Raw genomic sequence first — 20218 nt, 5'->3', positions numbered from 1 at the left:
ATTTGGCTTTTTTTTTTAATTGATTGCACAGTGCACTTAAAATGCAGAATAATACAACAAACAGAAAGGTTCTATCTCTTTTAGTTTTTTTTAAATATTTAAATTTTAAAATTGGGTCACTTGTTTTTCGTGAGATTTGTCTTAACGCCGACCAAAAGATGATTTTTAAGCATCTCAGATTCATCTAGAGTTCTAAGTATGATGGAAATGATTGCATTTATGTGATGTACTAATTGTGTAGACTTCATTAAGTTAAAACCAACACTTTCAATGACATACAACTATTTATAAAATGCACCTCAAAACTGAACTTTTAAGCATATTTATTTATATAAATTCTGAATTTGGTTCCAGGTGCCACTTTTGTACACCCACTACCCAAAAGGTATTGCCACTAGAGTCTTAAATACATATGATTTGTACATTGTAGGTACCAGCCTTCTATGCTATTTTTTTCCAATGCTATGGAACAAACATCAGAAAAGATATTACAGCTTAAATAAGCGACCACGACTAATTTCAACCACAGAATCTTTTTTTGCGAAAAATGGCCAAAATGACATTTACTAAAAATAGTAAAATTGTCATTTCTTTAAAACTATTTCTTCAATTCATTACAAATTTTGAACAGTAATAGAATACATATTGTACTACCTAATATACAGTTTGTGTGCCCCATATGTATGAAAATGCATATTTATTTAAAGTAACAAAACGTGTGGAAAACGTTGTCATTTTAAAAAAGTTGAAAAATGGCTGAAAATGACATTTACTAAAATTGTCATTTCGTAAAAACTATTACTTCAATTCACTTGAAATTTTGAACAGTATTATAATACACATTGTACTACTTAATAAACAGTTTGTCTGCCTCACATGTGTGAACACAATATTTTTTTTAAGTTAGGAAAATGTCAAAAAAGTTGTCAATTTTTTACCTTTCGATGAGAATGAGTCATTGTTATTACATGTTAAGAAGGCAGGATATCCATTTCTGCCTTACCATAATATTAATCCAGTGAACATTGTGTATACACGTATACAGCACAACATGGAGTCAGTCTACTTTTGTTTACTGTTCAGTTTGCAGTATGTTGGGCCAAAAAAATTCATTGATGCCAGTTCAATCCAATTTTTGAAAAAAACAGTGGTATTAACATTTATAGTTCATAATAGCAAAACAAGTCATGTATGCTCAGTTTTAGAATATATCAAATCAGCTGTTATGCAGTGTTAATAGTGTTATGACTGTTCACTGGATAGTTGATTAACAATGTTTTGAGCTGTATTAACAATATTGCTCAACAAATTGTTGGTATTTTCCCTCAAGTTCTTTGATGTTTGGAATTGTCCAGATTCTTCCATTTGAAGTATTTACTTCAAAGTCCAAGCAAAAGACGTATTTCGAGTCAACACTGTCAACATCATCTACTCGCGGCCACAGAAACATTTTTGACTGCACAGAAGCAACATTTTCACTCTGAACAGACAACACCTGTATGGTCATAATACACAGCTACCCATAAACCTTGAGTGGCAAACTGGAATGGTGTGGATGCATTATCAACACAGCTAACCACGTCCCTGTCTGAAATGTCCCCAGTGGATGTTTTGTCACTCAAATTTGTCCCCTCTACATTTAGTTCAGTGGCATTTGTATCTCCATCTGAGACTGGCAGAACTTCACCATTTAAGAATGTTTTCAAATTCTTGGTAAGTACCAACACACTGCCAGTTAAACGCAGTACCTTGTCTTTGTGCCCAAGAACCATCTTTTGATATTTTATCTCTTCTCGAAGAACTGTAGACTTCTCAAATTGAAGTTTACAACTTGACAGTAGCTTGTCAACTTCAGATGCAGATAAGCATGGTCCCCCATGATCTCGCACTGCACGCACCAATTCCTCCTCCTGTTCTTTCAGCAGCTGTTCTTTTCTGACATTGCATTCTTTCACCTGCAGTAGGCTGTCTATCAGTTGTTGACGAACTTCTTGATCTTTTATCTTGCTCTCTTCACGAAGTCATGGAGCCAAGGCAGCACTATGCTTTAGAAGCTGCTTTTGAGCATTTTCAGGCTTCTGTGCAAACCACTTACTCATTGTATATGGTTTTGCTTCAACATGTTGATCATTGAATGGTGGTGTAAAGAAGCATTTCGACGTTTGAACAGGTTAAAATCCAAGTCTCCGAAGCATGCCTCACCAAGCAGATTTGTTAATTTGCAGTGTGCCATTTTCTTTTCCATTGCTGGATCATCAATTCCATGATATCTGCCACCAGGAAGAAAGTCATCCAGGTGTCGTTGAACCACAACTGAAAAGCATGCTACAATCTTCTGCAAAATGTGCTTCACACGGAGTGTTGGCTGTTGAGAATTTGGCACCTGTTCATACAGTGACTGAAGCACAGCATCACAGGGAACAGCAAAAGATGGTGATAATTAGCAAAAGTGGCTGTAATAAATAGTGTTTTGTGTAGTTGTCTTATAATATATACACTATACTTTTGATATCAAAATAAAGATGAAATCTTTATTTTGGTCGTGATATTTTTGGTGTATTTTTAATGGAAACATGCAGCAAAACATAGCAGTTTAAAGATAACATATTTTTACATGATTTGACCATTTCTTCCACTGTTTTCTTAGTACTGCCGGTACCTACTGTTAGTTTCATTCACTAATAAATCCCAGAAATCATAATCAGTTATTCTTTCAAAAATTTGGATAGGGGTTATTTGAACATCATGGAAATTTTCCGTATCCGTAAAGCCAGTGTTTTCAACAAAATGTTTTATCCATGTTTCGTATTGTTCCACATTTACCAAACTCTCCCACTAATTTGATATACCTGATCCGGGTTCGAGATTTCAGTTTGAATTCTTCCTCTACCTCTCTGGGTCCTAACCCATCTAACCTGACCACGCCCACTTGAACGACCACGTCCTCTAGTCCGACTCTGACCCCGACCCTTCAACTGTGTACGTCTTACCGGGGGTGGGGTGGGATCAAGACATGATTCATTATCACTTTCTGTATCATTATCGGGCCATCCCGCATCGGAAATTCCACTTTCTGGTTCACTGCCACTGTCCGTATCGGCTTGAATAAAGCCTAACACTTCGTTTACTATAAATCGTTTACCTGTCATCAACCCTTTACTTTAAACACATATTCTAACCATGTTTTTGTTCAAAATAATTGACTGTAATATATCGACGTTTCCGCCATTTTCCAGAAGTAGTTATGTTAGTGAGTGCGTTCGATTGACTACCTGAGTAAGACGAGCAAGCACCAAACTTTTTTTCGTTGCAATTTTGCGACCTCAGCGGTTAAAGGGTTAACCCATTTTCTTTCTGGGGGAGGCCTCCCATACTCCCTGTTGACTGTGGTTCCATAGTGCCATACCCAAAAATGTCTTTCTGGCAGAAACACTGTTGGTAATGAACATAAACCTATTTTCAATTCCCGAATAATGTTGCTTGATGCTGCTTCAAAACAGAGTGTTCTAGAAGTCAATTTTGGGAACCAAATATTTTCATTTTGACATATGGTTGAGGCCTCTTGACACGTAAAACAACCACACAGTCATGTACCAGTATCTAAAACTTCTGACAACTCAAGTTTTCACTTTTTCCTGCCACGTCTTGGTATGGCCCTTTTCGTTGAGCAGTTGCCTCACTGCGGGTAGCACTGTGTTAACTGTCAATAATTAAAAATTTAATATCACAATTTAATATTTTAAATTCTGTATTTTCCATTTATTATCTATTAAATTAGAAAATAATATCTTAACTGCATGATAAATAATGGGTGTCCTTTATGCTTACACATATATACACATTTTTTACCGTAATACCAAAAAATAAAAATAAAATAAAATTATAAATACAAAAAAACCTCCATTTAATTGATTGTTGTTTCATACATGTACCAGTAAAACATCAAATATTGTCACTTAAGAAGGTTTAGGTTCATAAAGTTCACAATAACACGCTTGAAGATGCGCATTTCATTAATGTACTTAACATAGTATTTCACCATTTTCACTTGTACAGATGTAAACCACGCTGGACTCTTTCTGAAAAAAGTTCTGGAATGAAAGCAGACTTGTAGAATGTGTTTAATTTTGACAGCAAATTTTCCCAGGCATTACTGTCAAAGCATATCCTTTCCACCGAGTGCCCCTTCAGTGTCCAAATAAAAACATCGCACCATTTCCTCTTGCAAATTGCCAGTTTGGAAATAGTAACTGTGATTTCTTTTTAGCTGCACTTTGTTGTCTGCTAATTCATAAAAAATGGTTTCAGATGGTGTCATAAACCGGTATTTACATGAGCACTTAATTTCTAGAACTCCATTGTTTTCATCACAATGGGTACAGTGCAGAAGCCCATCAGGGCTACTTCCCAAATGGGGGAAATTAGCATTTACTATGAGGATATATGTTGATAAATGTTCATTGTTGGGTGACTCTTCTGAATTATCCTGGCATATATCCGTTGGGCAGCAGCTTCGTGTGATGATCCCTATCGAACACTGGCAACTTGAAATTGGGAATAATTCATAACAGTCCTTAGTGTGCTGTCTGGTGGTGTGGTGTTTTTCAGTTTGTTAATTAGGCCAAAATTGGAACTGGTTAGCCGACCAGCCCGAAAAGTCATCCACAGATGGCTCTTTGACTGTTCTCTGATCTTAGTCTTTTTCACAGCACTGAAGTGAAGAAAAATAATCATTAAAATGGGTTGTACATGCTTCGCTTAGCAGATTGACATTGTCGCAATACAAAAAGCTAATGTGGTGCAAAACATGTGCATTTGACACAGTTTTGTCCGGCTTCTTGGGGTCGTCTAAGCAACTCTGGTCACACTGTGGAGCACACTTTTAATTTCTGACACAAATTGTCATATCCATTGGTTTAGTAGTGTTTGAATTATTCGTCTCCTTGTAGAAGATGTGTTGTTTGTATTTACACTTGCAGTTTCACTAAATTTGTATTTCTTGAAAACTAAATCCTGAGATTTTTTAGGACTGCTTTCTTTTCCTTGGTTGTATCCATTTGCAGGTATTAGATGTCGATGCATCTAAACCAGCCTCCTTCTTTGTGCTGATATCCACGAGGGCATATAACAGGGCAGCAACATGATTGCATGACTCTTCTTCTCGACATCCATACCCATCAACATCCAGTAAGGACCTGTCACCTTTTGGTAGATCATACCAAGAGTAATGATGATAGCATCCAGTGAATCACCTTTAGCATCAAACATAACACTTTCTTGTTTCAAGTTCAAGGTGGGCATGTAACTTTGAAGAAAGCTGATTAGGTCATCTCTGTGATGATGTAGAAAGGCAGCTGCCTGGAAAAGATTGTTAAATAGGTTCGAACTGAAGCTTGTGATTCTTGATTGAATCCCTTGCATGTTACAAAATGCTTCCCATATATCTTTACATCCACTTTTCTCATCACCGCAAGGACCAAGTATGTTACAAGCTGTTACAATGAATCGGGATCCTGCATTTTCTGAACTGGAGAATCTCTTGAATTTTTCCAAACAGTCGCAGCCAAATTTATGTTGCTGTTCCTTCTCCCATTTTTTCTAAACTTTGTCTGATGCAGTACTTAATCCAAGAAGAAAATGTGCATTGCAATGTAGGAATTCCATATTTTCATCTACCCCAAGAATACTTTTTCTCTTTTCATTGTAAGCTTTATTAAACGACTTCATAACACTAGCTCTGTCACTCATCAAACCTGTTAAAATTTTCAACATGGACTGAAAATTATGGTCTGCTTCACTATCATCATACAATGCAGCCAACTCATTCAACAAATTAAAGGCTACATCAACAAGAATGTCTGTATCTTCTCTGCAGACTGGAGTAAACTCACATGACATCAATAACCTTTATTATGATCAGGTCCGTCAGCTGACAGTTGATGCCCCACTACCTTATTGTGGTCTCTTGAAGTTCCATCAGAATGCAAATCAACATGAGATGATTTCAGGAGAGTTTTGGCCAGTTGATGCTTCGCTAGTATATGACCCCTATCCACCATGGTTCGCAGGGTCTTGAAAAGTGCTTGAATTTAGGAGTTTGAAATGAAAAGTGCTTATTTTCAAGTGCTTGAAAAGTGCAAAAGTCCTTGAAAAGTGCTTGAATTTCATGTCAGTGTGACTAGCGCAGTGATAGAAATAAGCAAAAAATTTCACTTGTCCATATGACAAGTCTGGTGTAATTTTCACTTGTCCGCCTTAATTTTCACTTGTCCACAGTACTTACCTTTATTATCTCAGTTAACCTCCATGGTCATTGGAATAAAACTACACAAATAAATCAAAACAACAAAACAAATGTCATAAATAATGTAAACCACATTTTAATGACTTCACACTGGCATGGTAAATTACTTCACACTGAGTCACTGACTGTCCACAAAGTTTTGGTCACTAAACAGGCAGCATTGACTGAGTTACTCGGGATCGTGCAGCATCTCCCAGGAGGTCACTGAGGCCAAGACAGTCATCATCTTCATCTACTTCTTCGGGATCTTCAACATCAACAGAATTTCTACTTGTTGATTCTCTGTGATCTGTGCTGGTGAACCAGTGCTCAACAGCAGCGTCTGGCTGAAAGTCTGCTTCAGCTGGGGACAGAAGAATGATGCGCAGGAGGTCGCTCAGAGCTCTGTTGTGCAGTCTGTTCCTAAAGTCTGTCTTCACCCGCTTCATCACAATGAAGCCACGCTCAGCTTCAACTGAAGTGGCTGGGATGGTCAGCACCAAATCCATCAGTCCCGGAATGTTTGGCACCACATCTCCAAATAGTTTGTGGATGGAAATCCAGGAAGTTTTGTGGAGATTAGCACCATATCTGGAATCAAATCACATAAAACAGAATAAACTTTATTATTGTATTATTTATTTTTAAAGGTTAATTAGTATAAACTTCAATAATACAAGAGCTGCAATGCTGTGTATAATTATTATTATTGTTGTGTTATTATTCCTTTGTTTCTCACCTCTTATACAGCAGGGTCTTGAGCATGGTCCACTCAGGGACAATCTCATTAGCAACTGTCTGGGCAATGTTCAGGGTGTCTTTGAAATGATCCATAAGATGGTAACATGTTCATCTCCAAAGTCTGAAAAAACGGAAGAGTAAACAGGATGAATAATTATATTTAAATGAATCAAGGTGTCTAACTAAAATAAATTATGCTGCAATACCATAACATTGGATACATTTTAATTTAAGACTTGTTAATGTAAAAAATAAAAACATGTATTACATGTTTAATGTATACTTGGCTTAAAAATGATGATCCCTATGTAGAAATCGTCCAGCACCGGGTTGCTAGACAGATTTATCTAGCACTGTGAAAAAGGTGGCTAATTCAGTCCAGTTGTAAAAAAATCCTTCAGGTGTACTGCCTCATCCATTTCCTCCCCATTTTCCTCGGCTCTCCTCACTCTTAACCACATTCTCCCTGTACACTCCTGTCACGTGCATCTCCAGTTTTCAATCTTCATGCATCTCAATGTGCACAGGGTACAGTAGAATGCTGACTTATCTAGTGGCAGATGGCTCTTGTAGATGTGTGCCACGTCTTTACTTCTCTCGTCGACAAAGTCATCTCCTTTCAGTCACCGGTAGGCTCTACTCCTCTTCAGTGACGGTTTAACCTGCGCTTGCATGACTTAAGAATTTTCCTGTAATTTAAGAAGTAAAAGAAAAACTGAATCATCTGCTTGTGTAGACAATTCATGTTGTCATCAATTATTTGATGCAGTGTTTACTTTAGGCTACTAAGCACCGTACTTGTCCACATCGGACTGATTTGCTTCCACCCACTTGGCGAAACTCAAGTGAAAATACAATTCTGATCCCTGCTGAATCCCACTGGGAAACAGGCGGCATCCCGCTGGGATAACATTATTGGATTTCTGGTTGTCCTGGTGGGATCCCGGTCATATCCAACATGGATCTCAGTAATATCCCACTGGTATCTCGCTCATATTCCACTGGGATCTCGATCATATCCCACCAGAATCTCAGTCATATCCCACCGAGTTCTCGGTCATATCCCGACAGTCGTATCAATAGAATAGTAATACATGTATAGATAAACAGATAATAATCTGAACATTCTTTAGAAATAGTGTAAATTTATTTCAGACTGATTTGCCTCGATCGAGATGATGATGTAGAATTGTAATTCCATGGGAGGATGTTTCATGCCTTTATTTTGGTCTCTGGATTCTAGTAAACATGCTCAAAAAAGGGGAAAAAGATTTAGTCCTAAGTTCTGGAGAAATCTTGCTGGGATCCCGGTAGGATTCTTGCTGGGATTAGGAATCCCATTTCAGGATCCCACTGGGATTCCAACCAAATATTCCAACGGGATCCCAGAAAGAATTCTGAGATCCCAGCAAGAATCCCACTGGGATCCCAGCAAGAATCCCACCGGGATCCCAGCAGGATTTCTCCAGAATTTAGGACTAAAAATTTGCAATAAAATTAACACATACAAAATTAAATCATTAAACTATGTAACCATTAGCCCAGTGGTAAAGCACTTGATTTGGGATGGTTCCAGCTGGTACATAAAAATTAAAGGCTGTGGTATGTGCTATCTGGTCTGTTTATGAAGCCGTGTAACTAGTACAGCAGTTTTATTGTGTACATGTATATAAAAGATCCCTTGCTAATAATGGACAAATTTTGCTGGTTTCCTCTAAGACTATATGTCAAAATTTCCAAATGTTGGACATCCAATAGCCGATAATTAGTAAATCAATGTGCTCTAGTGGTGTTGTTAAACAAAACAAACAAAACTTCCATTAATACAAATAACTACACTGTTAACTGTCAATAATTAAAAATTTAATATCACAATTTAATATTTTAAATTCTGTATTTTCCATTTATTATCTATTAAATTAGAAAATAATTTCTTAACTGCATGATAAATAATGGGTGTCCTTTATACTTACACATATATACACATTTTTTACCGTAATACCAAAAAATAAAAATAAAAAAATAAAATTATAAATACAAAAAAACCTCCATTTAATTGATTGTTGTTTCATACATGTACCAGTAAAACATCAAATATTGTCACTTAAGAAGGTTTAGGTTCATAAAGTTCACAATAACACGCTTGAAGATGCGCATTTCATTAATGTACTTAACATAGTATTTCACCATTTTCACTTGTACAGATGTAAACCACGCTGGACTCTTTCTGAGAAAAGTTCTGGAATGAAAGCAGACTTGTAGAATGTGTTTAATTTTGACAGCAAATTTTCCCAGGCATTACTGTCAAAGCATATCCTAACCACCGAGTGCCCCTTCAGTGTCCAAATAAAAACATCGCACCATTTCCTCTTGCAAATTGCCAATTTGGAAATAGTAACTGTGATTTCTTTTTAGTTGCACTTTGTTGTCTGCTAATTCATAAAAAATGGTATCAGATGGTGTCATAAACCGGTATTTATATGAGCACTTAATTTCTAGAACTCCATTGTTTTCATCACAATGGGTACAGTGCAGAAGCCCATCAGGGCTACTTCCCAAATGGGGGAAATTAGCATTTACTATGATGCTATGTTGATCAATTTTCATTGTTGGGTGACTCTTCTGAATTATCCTGGCATATATCCGTCGGGCAGCAGCTTCATGTGATGATCCCTATCGAACACTGGCAACTTGAAATTGGGAATAATTTATAACAGTCCTTAGTGTGTGCTGTCTGGTGGTGTTGTGTTTTTCAGTCTGTAAATTAGGCCAAAATTGGAACTGGTTAGCCGACCAGCCCGAAAAGTCTTCCACAGATGGCTCTTTGACTGTTCTCTGATCTTAGTCTTTTTCACAGCACTGAAGTGAAGAAAAATAATCATTAAAATGGGTTGTACATGCTTCGCTTAGCAGATTGACATTGTCGCAATACAAAAAGCTAATGTGGTGCAAAACATGTGCATTTGACACAGTTTTGTCCGGCTTCTTGGGGTCGTCTAAGTAACTCTGGTCACACTGTGGAGCACACTTTTAATTTCTGACACAAATTGTCATATCCATTGGTTTCGTAGTGTTTGAATTATTCGTCTCCTTGTAGAAGATGTGTTGTTTGTATTTACACTTGCAGTTTCACTAAATTTGTATTTCTTGAAAACTAAATCCTGAGATTTTTTAGGACTGCTTTCTTTTCCTTGGTTGTATCCATTTGCAGGTATTAGATGTCGATGCATCTAAACCAGCCTCCTTCTTTGTGCTGATATCCACGAGGGCATATAACAGGGCAGCAACATGATTGCATGACTCTTCTTCTCGACATCCATACCCATCAACATCCAGTAAGGACCTGTCACCTTTTGGTAGATCATACCAAGAGTAATGATGATAGCATCCAGTGAATCACCTTTAGCATCAAACATAACACTTTCTTGTTTCAAGTTCAAGGTGGGCATGTAACTTTGAAGAAAGCTGATTAGGTCATCTCTATGATGATGTAGAAAGGCAGCTGCCTGAAAAAGATTGTTAAATAGGTTCGAACTGAAGCTTGTGATTCTTGATTGAATCCCTTGCATGTTACAAAATGCTTCCCATATATCTTTACATCCACTTTTCTCATCACTGCAAGGACCAAGTATGTTACAAGCTGTTACAATGAATCGGGATCCTGCATTTTCTGAACTGGAGAATCTCTTGAATTTTTCCAAACAGTCGCAGCCAAATTTATGTTGCTGTTCCTTCTCCCATTTTTTCTAAACTTTGTCTGATGCAGTACTTAATCCAAGAAGAAAATGTGCATTGCAATGTAGGAATTCCATATTTTCATCTACCCCAAGAATACTTTTTCTCTTTTCATTGTAAGCTTTATTAAACGACTTCATAACACTAGCTCTGTCACTCATCAAACCTGTTAAAATTTTCAACATGGACTGAAAATTATGGTCTGCTTCACTATCATCATACAATGCAGCCAACTCATTCAACAAATTAAAAGCTACATCAACAAGAATGTCTGTATCTTCTCTGCAGACTGGAGTAAACTCACATGACATCAATAACCTTTATTATGATCAGGTCCGTCAGCTGACAGTTGATGCCCCACTACCTTATTGTGGTCTCTTGAAGTTCCATCAGAATGCAAATCAACATGAGATGATTTCAGGAGAGTTTTGGCCAGTTGATGCTTTGCTAGTATATGACCCCTATCCACCATGGTTCGCAGGGTCTTGAAAAGTGCTTGAATTTAGGAGTTTGAAATGAAAAGTGCTTATTTTCAAGTGCTTGAAAAGTGCAAAAGTCCTTGAAAAGTGCTTGAATTTCATGTCAGTGTGACTAGCGCAGTGATAGAAATAAGCAAAAAATTTCACTTGTCCACATGACAAGTCTTGTGTAATTTTCACTTGTCCGCCTGAATTTTCACTTGTCCACAGTACTTACCTTTATTATCTCAGTTAACCTCCATGGCCATTGGAATAAAACTACACAAATAAATCAAAACAACAAAACAAATGTCATAAATAATGTAAACCACATTTTAATGACTTCACACTGGCATGGTAAATTACTTCACACTGAGTCACTGACTGTCCACAAAGTTTTGGTCACTAAACAGGCAGCATTGACTGAGTTACTCGGGATCGTGCAGCATCTCCCAGGAGGTCACTGAGGCCAAGACAGTCATCATCTTCATCTACTTCTTCGGGATCTTCAACATCAGCAGAATTTCTACTTGTTGATTCTCTGCGATCTGTGCTGGAGAGCCAGTGCTCAACAGCAGTGTCTGGCTGAAAGTCTGCTTTCAGCTGGGGACAGAAGAATGATGCGCAGGAGGTCGCTCAGAGCTCTGTTGTGCAGTCTGTTCCTAAAGTCTGTCTTCACCCGCTTCATCACACTGAAGCCACGCTCAGCTTCAACTGAAGTGGCTGGGATGGTCAGCACCAAATCCATCAGTCCCGGAATGTTTGGCACCACATCTCCAAATAGTTTGTGGATGGAAATCCAGGAAGTTTTGTGGAGATTAGCACCATATCTGGAATCAAATCACATAAAACAGAATAAACTTTATTATTGTATTATTTAAGTTTAAAGGTTAATTAGTATAAACTTCAATAATACAAGAGCTGCAATGCTGTGTATAATTATTATTATTGTTGTGTTATTATTCCTTTGTTTCTCACCTCTTATACAGCAGGGTCTTGAGCATGGTCCACTCAGGGACAATCTCATTAGCAACTGTCTGGGCAATGTTCAGGGTGTCTTTGAAATGATCCATAAGGTGGTAACATGTTCATCTCCAAAGTCTGAAAAAACGGAAGAGTAAACAGGATGAATAATTATATTTAAATGAATCAAGGTGTCTAACTAAAATAAATTATGCTGCAATACCATAACATTGGATACATTTTAATTTAAGACTTGTTAATGTAAAAAATAAAAACATGTATTACATGTTTAATGTATACTTGGCTTAAAAATGATGATCCCTATGTAGAAATTGTCCAGCACCGGGTTGCTAGACAGATTTATCTAGCACTGTGCAAAAGGTGGCTAATTCAGTCCAGTTGTAAAAAAATCCTTCAGGTGTACTGCCTCATCCATTTCCTCCCCATTTTCATCGGCTCTCCTCACTCTTAACCACATTCTCCCTGTACACTCCCGTCACGTGCATCTCCAGTTTTCAATCTTCATGCATCTCAATGTGCACAGGGTACAGTAGAATGCTGACTTATCTAGTGGCAGATGGCTCTTGTAGATGTGTGCCACGTCTTTACTTCTCTCGTCGACAAAGTCATCTCCTTTCAATCACCGGTAGGCTCTACTCCTCTTCAGTGACGGTTTAACCTGCGCTTGCATGACTTAAGAATTTTCCTGTAATTTAAGAAGTAAAAGAAAAACTGAATCATCTGCTTGTGTAGACAATTCATGTTGTCATCAATTATTTGATGCAGTGTTTACTTTAGGCTACTAAGCACCGTACTTGTCCACATCGGACTGATTTGCTTCCACCCACTTGGCGAAACTCAAGTGAAAATACAATTCTGATCCCTGCTGAATCCCACTGGGAAACAGGTGGCATCCCGCTGGGATAACATTATTGGATTTCTGGTTGTCCTGGTGGGATCCCGGTCATATCCAACATGGATCTCAGTAATATCCCACTGGGATCTCGGTCATATCCCACTGGGATCTCGATCATATCCCACTGGGATCTCAATCATATCTCACCAGTATCTTGGTCATATCCCACCGGGATCGCAGTCGTATCAATAGCATAGTAATACATGTATAGATAAACAAATAATAACCAGAACATACTTTAGAAATAGTGAAAATGTATTTCAGATTGATTTGCCTCAATCGAGTTGATGATGTAGAATTGTAATTCCATGGGAAGATGTTTCATGCCTTTATTTTGGTCTCTGGATTCTAGTAAACTTTCTCAAAAAAGGGGTAAAAAACCCATATTATCCCCTGAGAAAATTTTGGTGGGATCCCATGTCAGGATCCCGCTGGAATTCCACTGGGATCCCAACCAAATATTCCACCGGGATCCTAGGAAGAATCCAACCGAGATCCCAGGAAGAATTCCACCGAGATCCCAGCAAGAATCACACCAGGATCCCAGAAAGATTTCTCCAGAGCTTAGGACTAAAAATTTGCAATAAAATTAACACATACAAAATTAAATCATTAAACTATACAATCATTAGCCCAGTGGTAAAGCACTTGATTTGGGATGGTACATACAAATTAAAGGCTGTGGTATGTGCTATCTGGTCTGTTTATGAAGCCGTGTAACTAGTACAGCAGTTTTATTGTGTACATGTATATAAAAGATCCCTTGCTAGTAATGGACAAATTTTGCTGGTTTCCTCTAAGACTATATGTCAAAATTTCCAAATGTTGGACATCCAATAGCCGATAATTAGTAAATCAATGTGCTCTAGTGGTGTTAAACAAAACAAACAAACTTCCATTAATACAAATAACTACACTATGTAACTGTTAATAATTAAAAATTTAATATCACAATTTAATATTTTAAAGTCTGTATTTTCCATTTATTATCTATTAAACTAGAAAATAATTTCTTAACTACATGATAAATAATGGGTGTCCTTTATACTTACACATACATGTATATATGTTACAGGAAATATGTATTAGGAAATATTCCTGAAAATTTCAGGAAATATGTGTAATGTCTGATTCACTCAGGAAATATGTGTAATTCCTTAAATTTCCAGTAATTATACATATTTCCTGAAATCTGATGGTGAAAATTATACATATTTCCTGAAATCGTTTTGGGCTAGTAAATAAATCTAAGGGTTTTTAAGCTCTATTTCCTTCTTTAGGTGACATGTTCAGTCATTCCTATTACCGTATATTGCCGTGTATTAGCCGACTCCTTGTATAAGCCGACCTCTTAGTTTGACCCTAAATATCAAGTACAAAATCATCGGCCTCGTGTATAAGCCGAAGTCATCTTTTGTCCAGTTGTATATTGTATTGGTTTCAATAATACTGTCAACAAATAGACTTGTGCTTTTCTTTTTCACTGTATTTTTTCCCCTTTAATTATTACAGCACGGTAATCGTCATCGCAATGCTAACGTCTTCCATGCCGTGCAAAAATAATTTAGCACCGATAAATCATAACAGGAAAATAAACAATTCAAGCTGTAACAACATATCATTGCACATAAGTAATTAAATTATTCACTGGACAGCAAATAATAAACTCATTAAGGCATGTTTAATCCCTGTTTTCCCTTCCACACAGAAACAATTCTGTGGTCCATGGCAGTTGTTTACACAAAATTGTGTAATCCAATCAAATAAGAGCTTACAAAATGATATAGACAGAGGTGTCAAACAAAGATGGCGGAACATGTTTATACCATTGAAATGACAATAAAACAAGTAATTTTTATTATTATTCATCAAACTATTAATGCATTCAAGAACGAAAAACTACATAATATTGCATGACGGGGTGTATTATTTATATTGTGCACAAATTATTGTTAAATAAACTGTGAAAGGCTCTAAGGGTCTGATCAAAATTTGTAAGTCGGGGTCGGGAGTGTTTTCGATTGGAATTTTATGAACCAATTTGTTGCCTCCGTGTATAAGCCGACTCTCTTCTTTTGGAAAGTATTTCTAGACTTCAAAAGTCTGCTAATACACGGCAATATACGGTAGTAAAATTATATTTACTTAAAATAGGGCTAGTGAATTGTTAATTATGGCTAGTAAATTTTTTTCTAGAAGACCTGGTCCCGAAGCAGCACTCATCAATGATAAATTCAGCTGAATCATCATCTTCAACATTTAATTTGTCATGTTGATCAACAGCATCTGTAGGTTCTTCCTACAGTACAGTTTTTTGATAGTGTATTTCATTTTTAATGGCTTCCTGTTTAGCTTTAACAAGGATAATGTCCTGCAAATGTTTTTCAACTTCAGTAGAATTCAAACAAGGACCATCATGTCCTTTTACCGTGTCTGAAATCTGTCGTTTTGTGTTGGCAAGATCTGTTGCTTTCTTTTCCTTAATTTTGCTGTTTTCACACAAGATTTCTCTTCGTTTTACAAGAATGCTTTTTTGCAGCTGCATATGCTTTTGTCTCAACCCATCAGATTTCAGAGAACAGATCCTCAGTAAGTCATCCTGTTCAACAGAAGTTTTGGAATCGAACCAGGCTGATGTTTTGGGGTTTTTCAACATGTTGATTGTACTATGGTGGTGAATGGAAGCATGTCGACGTTTAAAAATACTGTAGTCCAAATCACCAAAGCACTCCTCTCCAATCAAATTTGCGATTTTGGAATGTTTCATTTTGTCAGTGATTATCTGGTCTTCCACTTGATGGTTTCTACCACCTGGTAAGAAATCTACTAACTGTCGTTCAACAACTCCACGGTAAGCACCACTTAGTTTCTGATGTATGAGAAGAACTTTGTTTCTTTTGGTATCGCTGATGGCATAGAGGGCTTGAAACACGTTGCTCTTCACTGAAAGCCTAAACAGAGGTGGTGCATTTTCGATCAACAGCTCACATGCATTTTGTTCACATCTGACAAAAGCTTCATGCATTTCCACTATGTAAATGTATAGGGCCAAGTACTCGACATCCATACCCATCAACATCCAGTAAGGACCTGTCACCTTTTGGTAGATCATACCAAGAGCATTGATGATAGCATCCAGTGAATCACATTTAGCATCAAACATAACACTTTCTTGTTTCAAGTTCAAGGTGGGCATATAACTTTGAAGAAAGCTGATTAGGTCATCTCTATGATGATGTAGAAAGGCAGATGCCTGAAAAAGATTGTTAAATCGGTTCAATTTGAAGCTTGTGATTCTTGATTGAATCCCTTGCATGTTACAAAATGCTTCCCACATATCTTTGCATCTACTTTTCTCATCATCGTGAGGACCAAGTACCTGTATGTTAAGGGGAACATCAGAATCAACATTTTCAGTCGCAGATAAGACCAGAGTGTTACCGGGGATCTGTGTGTATGTCGCGCTGTAAACGTTGTTGTACTCTTCTTCATCATGGTGTCAAGACATACTTTTCTTTTTTGCAGTTTCTTGGATTTTTTTTTATATCTTTATTAAATAAACTTTTAATTAAACTGGCACCAGACAAGTAAATGGCACTTCTGTAGATCCATGTAGCAGGTAAACATTCTTTCCTTTGATCAACATGTACTTGTTTGGAAAATTACAATTAATTAGTTCAGTTTCTGTAATGTTATGTTCATTTAAGTAAGTGCCTACAAATGTTATTTCTTCCTCAAGAAAGTGATCACAAAGTCCTCAGTTTCTGGTTTTAGTTGTAGAACAGTTTTTAATGTTTTTTTTCAATTAATGCACGTATCCTGTATTTTTTTGTATTTACAAACTGTACTGCAGACTCAGAAAGTTCATCCCAAGTTTTATTTTCCTTCAAATAATAGAGTTGAAGAAGTATGTTGGTACAGGAAACCTTTAGCAAGGATGGCCTACGCCCTGTTCCGATGATCATCGTTCTCATTGGTTGACCAATGCTGCTGAATACAACCGACTGGTTATCAATTCTCGTTTAACACATACTTTGTGAGAGTAAAAATCAGTAATATGAGTAACCAGTCACGTACACCTGTGAAGAAATAGCAACGTATCAACAAAATTTAGCCAGTGTGCACATAGTTTTTGTCTCTCAATACCGTGGTATCCGATGGGGGCATGTTTGAAACCTCAGTTCACCCTTACCCCACCCCCCCAAAAAAATTTCTCATCGAATTTACATCGATCTCAAAAACGGCCCAGGTAGGTACGACAGCAAAAAAAATGAAACACATGGACACATGGAAAGAGCTTAAAGAAACCTTTCCAATGATTCCAAAATCAGCTCCATAGCATGTATATTAAGGATTTTATGGCTAATTAATGGTTGCTAAGTACGTGAATCGGCTTCTATTGTTTTACTATTAACTTGGAACAAAAAGTGAGACCTGAAGACGAACGATTTTGGATGATTTTTCTATTAAAATTTATGTAACTGTTTTATTTTCCAAGATAATCCAACAAAATGTTCAGTGTGTGTAGGAAATTACCTATTATTTTAGAATACAACACCAATGACTTAAAAGGATAAGCATTATGATGAGGGGGGGTACCCCAACATGGCCCTCATAGTTGTATAACCGCGACGTTTAAGAGCCAGATTGCCCCGGGTGGCCCAGTTTCTACTTTTTGACTTCTAGGACTAGACTGACGCTAATAACAGAGTGGTAACCTTCTTTTGATTTGCCATGCAGTCATTTGTCCTACCTGCTTTACAGGAAATGGAGATCTCCTAGGATGAAATCAACAGCAAGTTGGTAGACATTGATGTCCCAATCTTCGCCATCCTCGTCATAGGTCTCATCTATCCCCCAGTAACAAATGACATACTTGGCAGGAGTCACCCTCTTTCTAAGTTTTTCTATTTTCCCATTGTAGGTTGAATCTGAAAATGAGCCATCCATTGCCCAGTTATGCAGAATGTTTTTGCTAACTACTGATCCGGTTATAATGTCTGAAAGCAGTTCAAGTGAGGTACTGTCAAGAGAAGGAAAGGCTCCCGCCATATCAGTGACTGGAGAGTCCTTGAGTTTCTTCACTTTCTCCTCCAACTTTTTCCTTTCTCCAGCTTCCTTCTTTTGCATCTTGTTCGCAATTCTGGCAGACAGCTCCTGCTGTAGTTCTGCCACAGACTTCTGGGTACAGCACCTTTGCTTGGCCCCCACGGTGACAGCCTTCCTAACCACGGATTCAGCATTTGGATGGGACTTTAAGTATGCCAGGGTCTTGTTCTTTTTGGCTCTTATCTTGGAGGAAGTAAAGAGAACAGTTGCACGTGGGGCTCTAGATTGTAAAGCACTGAACATCCCCATTACTTCCTCACTGTCCATGTTATGAGTTCGAGCACTATCCATCATCTCTTTCACATCATCAGTCACTGTCATACTAAAGTACCTCTGAAACTGTCTCTTAATAACATCTGCACTTGCAGTGAGAACAGCTTTAAACATTTCAAAGAATTTATCAGCAATAGAATTATTGTCCTCCTTTTTCCAAATAGCTTCACATTCAGTATGATCAATGGGTTCCCCAAAGAAATCTTCATTTAGGGACTGAATGTCCACGGTTTCTTGATTTGAAAGTTCTTGGATGCGCTGCAAACAGAGTTTAATGTCCTCAAAGGCATCCATATGGTGTACCTGTGTCTCAGCATTTCGGTAAAACCGCTTTAACCATGGACCTGTCAATACTTTCCCAAGAATAGCAAGAACTTTCAACTCCATGATTGTTGTAGGGCAAGAGAAATTGGCGATCAGAGACGATCAGTCAAATTCAACAAATTATTCTATAACTTGACATCAAAAGAACACAAATCTTATAATAATGTTCAAAATTAACAGAGAAATCCTGCATAAAAGTATGATAGCAGTGAATCAGCTGATCCAGACTTAAAACTTAACATGTGCTCAATGTTTACAAAATATGATGACCTGACCCGACCCGGGTACCCTTTTTCCGGGGAGGCTGGAGCATTTTCTTTACGCTAGATTTGCCTCAAACTTAACAAACCTGAGGATTAATATGTATATTTCAATTTGATTATGATGAAAGGCCTTACATACATACATATCACTTGAAAACATACAATTTTGCCAGATGAAAATCGGAAAATGTTCGTCCTTTTGAAAATAAAAAGATGGCTGCAAAATATCTATATCGAGGCTACAGAGCTAGCATCCAAGCAAAGCTATGAGTGGTTGTCGAGTTATAGTTTCGTACCCAATGCAATTTACAAATGATTTTGTGAACTGGTGCGCGAATCGGGCGTGACGCACGCCACCATAATTTTTCACTTTCGTCTCGGGGGGGGAAACACGGCGACAATCGAGAGGTTTTAAAATGGCGTTTCAGTCGTACATAGCCCAGGAGCTACAATAATCCGCCGATCCTTTATTGCCAAATGCAGCTTATCTCGTGCAGCGGGCAATACACACACATATTATCGTACAACAAATGTGTTGGCTTTTGTTAGTATCTGACGGTAAAAAAAATGTACAGCCCTTGTAATACATGTATGTATTTTCTTGCAATGAGAATTGATGTCATGTACATGTATATATATTTTTTTTAATCCTGCAACCACTGCTTCTGCTGACCAATAACATGTATGATGACTGATTAAAGAAAAGTCATAATCATATACTAGGAGTTATACAGTGTAGGTGAAATAACAAAAGTAATAGTTTTCCTCCGTAATTTTTTTATGGATTGCTGCTTAATGTAGTTAATGACATAGGGTATTACTGGCTTTATCCTGTTCAGGCCATATGGAAAATCCGCTAGGCAAGCCTCGTAGAATTTTTCATTCTAACCTTCACAAAATGAAGCCAATATCCTGTCATTATTATTTATTGTATTAGTATTTAAAAAAAAAAATGCTGTCAAATTGCATTTTAGCTGGAACAAACTGCTTTGAAATTTGTTTTTGTTTCAACTGAGGCAATATATGTGTATGTGTATGTGAGAGATATAGTTGTGAATAATTTTTGTAATAAAATTACATCATATGCTGTTTATTTGTTATGATTTTTCTAAAAACAATGGACAAACAATAGGGTTTGTGTGTTCAACCAGTG

At 37.3% G+C, this 20218-nt stretch overlaps 2 protein-coding genes across 2 annotated transcripts; both read right to left on the bottom strand.

Annotated features, from left to right (window-relative positions):
* Positions 1-4543: 4543 nt before the first annotated feature.
* LOC121376573 (zinc finger protein 862-like) lies at positions 4544-7908 on the bottom strand. Its single transcript, XM_041504487.1, has 2 exons — positions 7023-7908; positions 4544-6874 (listed from the first exon to the last, which is right to left on the bottom strand). The coding sequence occupies exons 1-2, from the start codon at positions 7115-7117 to the stop codon at positions 6451-6453; spliced, it is 519 nt and encodes a 172-aa protein (XP_041360421.1). The 5' UTR covers positions 7118-7908; the 3' UTR covers positions 4544-6450.
* A 657-nt stretch (positions 7909-8565) lies between these two features.
* LOC121380553 lies at positions 8566-14377 on the bottom strand. The gene is made up of 2 exons (XM_041509420.1): positions 12196-14377; positions 8566-12047 (listed from the first exon to the last, which is right to left on the bottom strand). The coding sequence occupies exons 1-2, from the start codon at positions 12288-12290 to the stop codon at positions 11786-11788; spliced, it is 357 nt and encodes a 118-aa protein (XP_041365354.1). The 5' UTR covers positions 12291-14377; the 3' UTR covers positions 8566-11785.
* Positions 14378-20218: the final 5841 nt, after the last annotated feature.

The sequence above is a fragment of the Gigantopelta aegis genome, chromosome 2 (genome assembly GCF_016097555.1).
Source record: "Gigantopelta aegis isolate Gae_Host chromosome 2, Gae_host_genome, whole genome shotgun sequence".
Taxonomy (NCBI): domain Eukaryota; kingdom Metazoa; phylum Mollusca; class Gastropoda; order Neomphalida; family Peltospiridae; genus Gigantopelta; species Gigantopelta aegis.
Note: the sequence above shows the minus strand (reverse complement) of the source record. Positions and strands in the feature narration are given on the sequence as shown.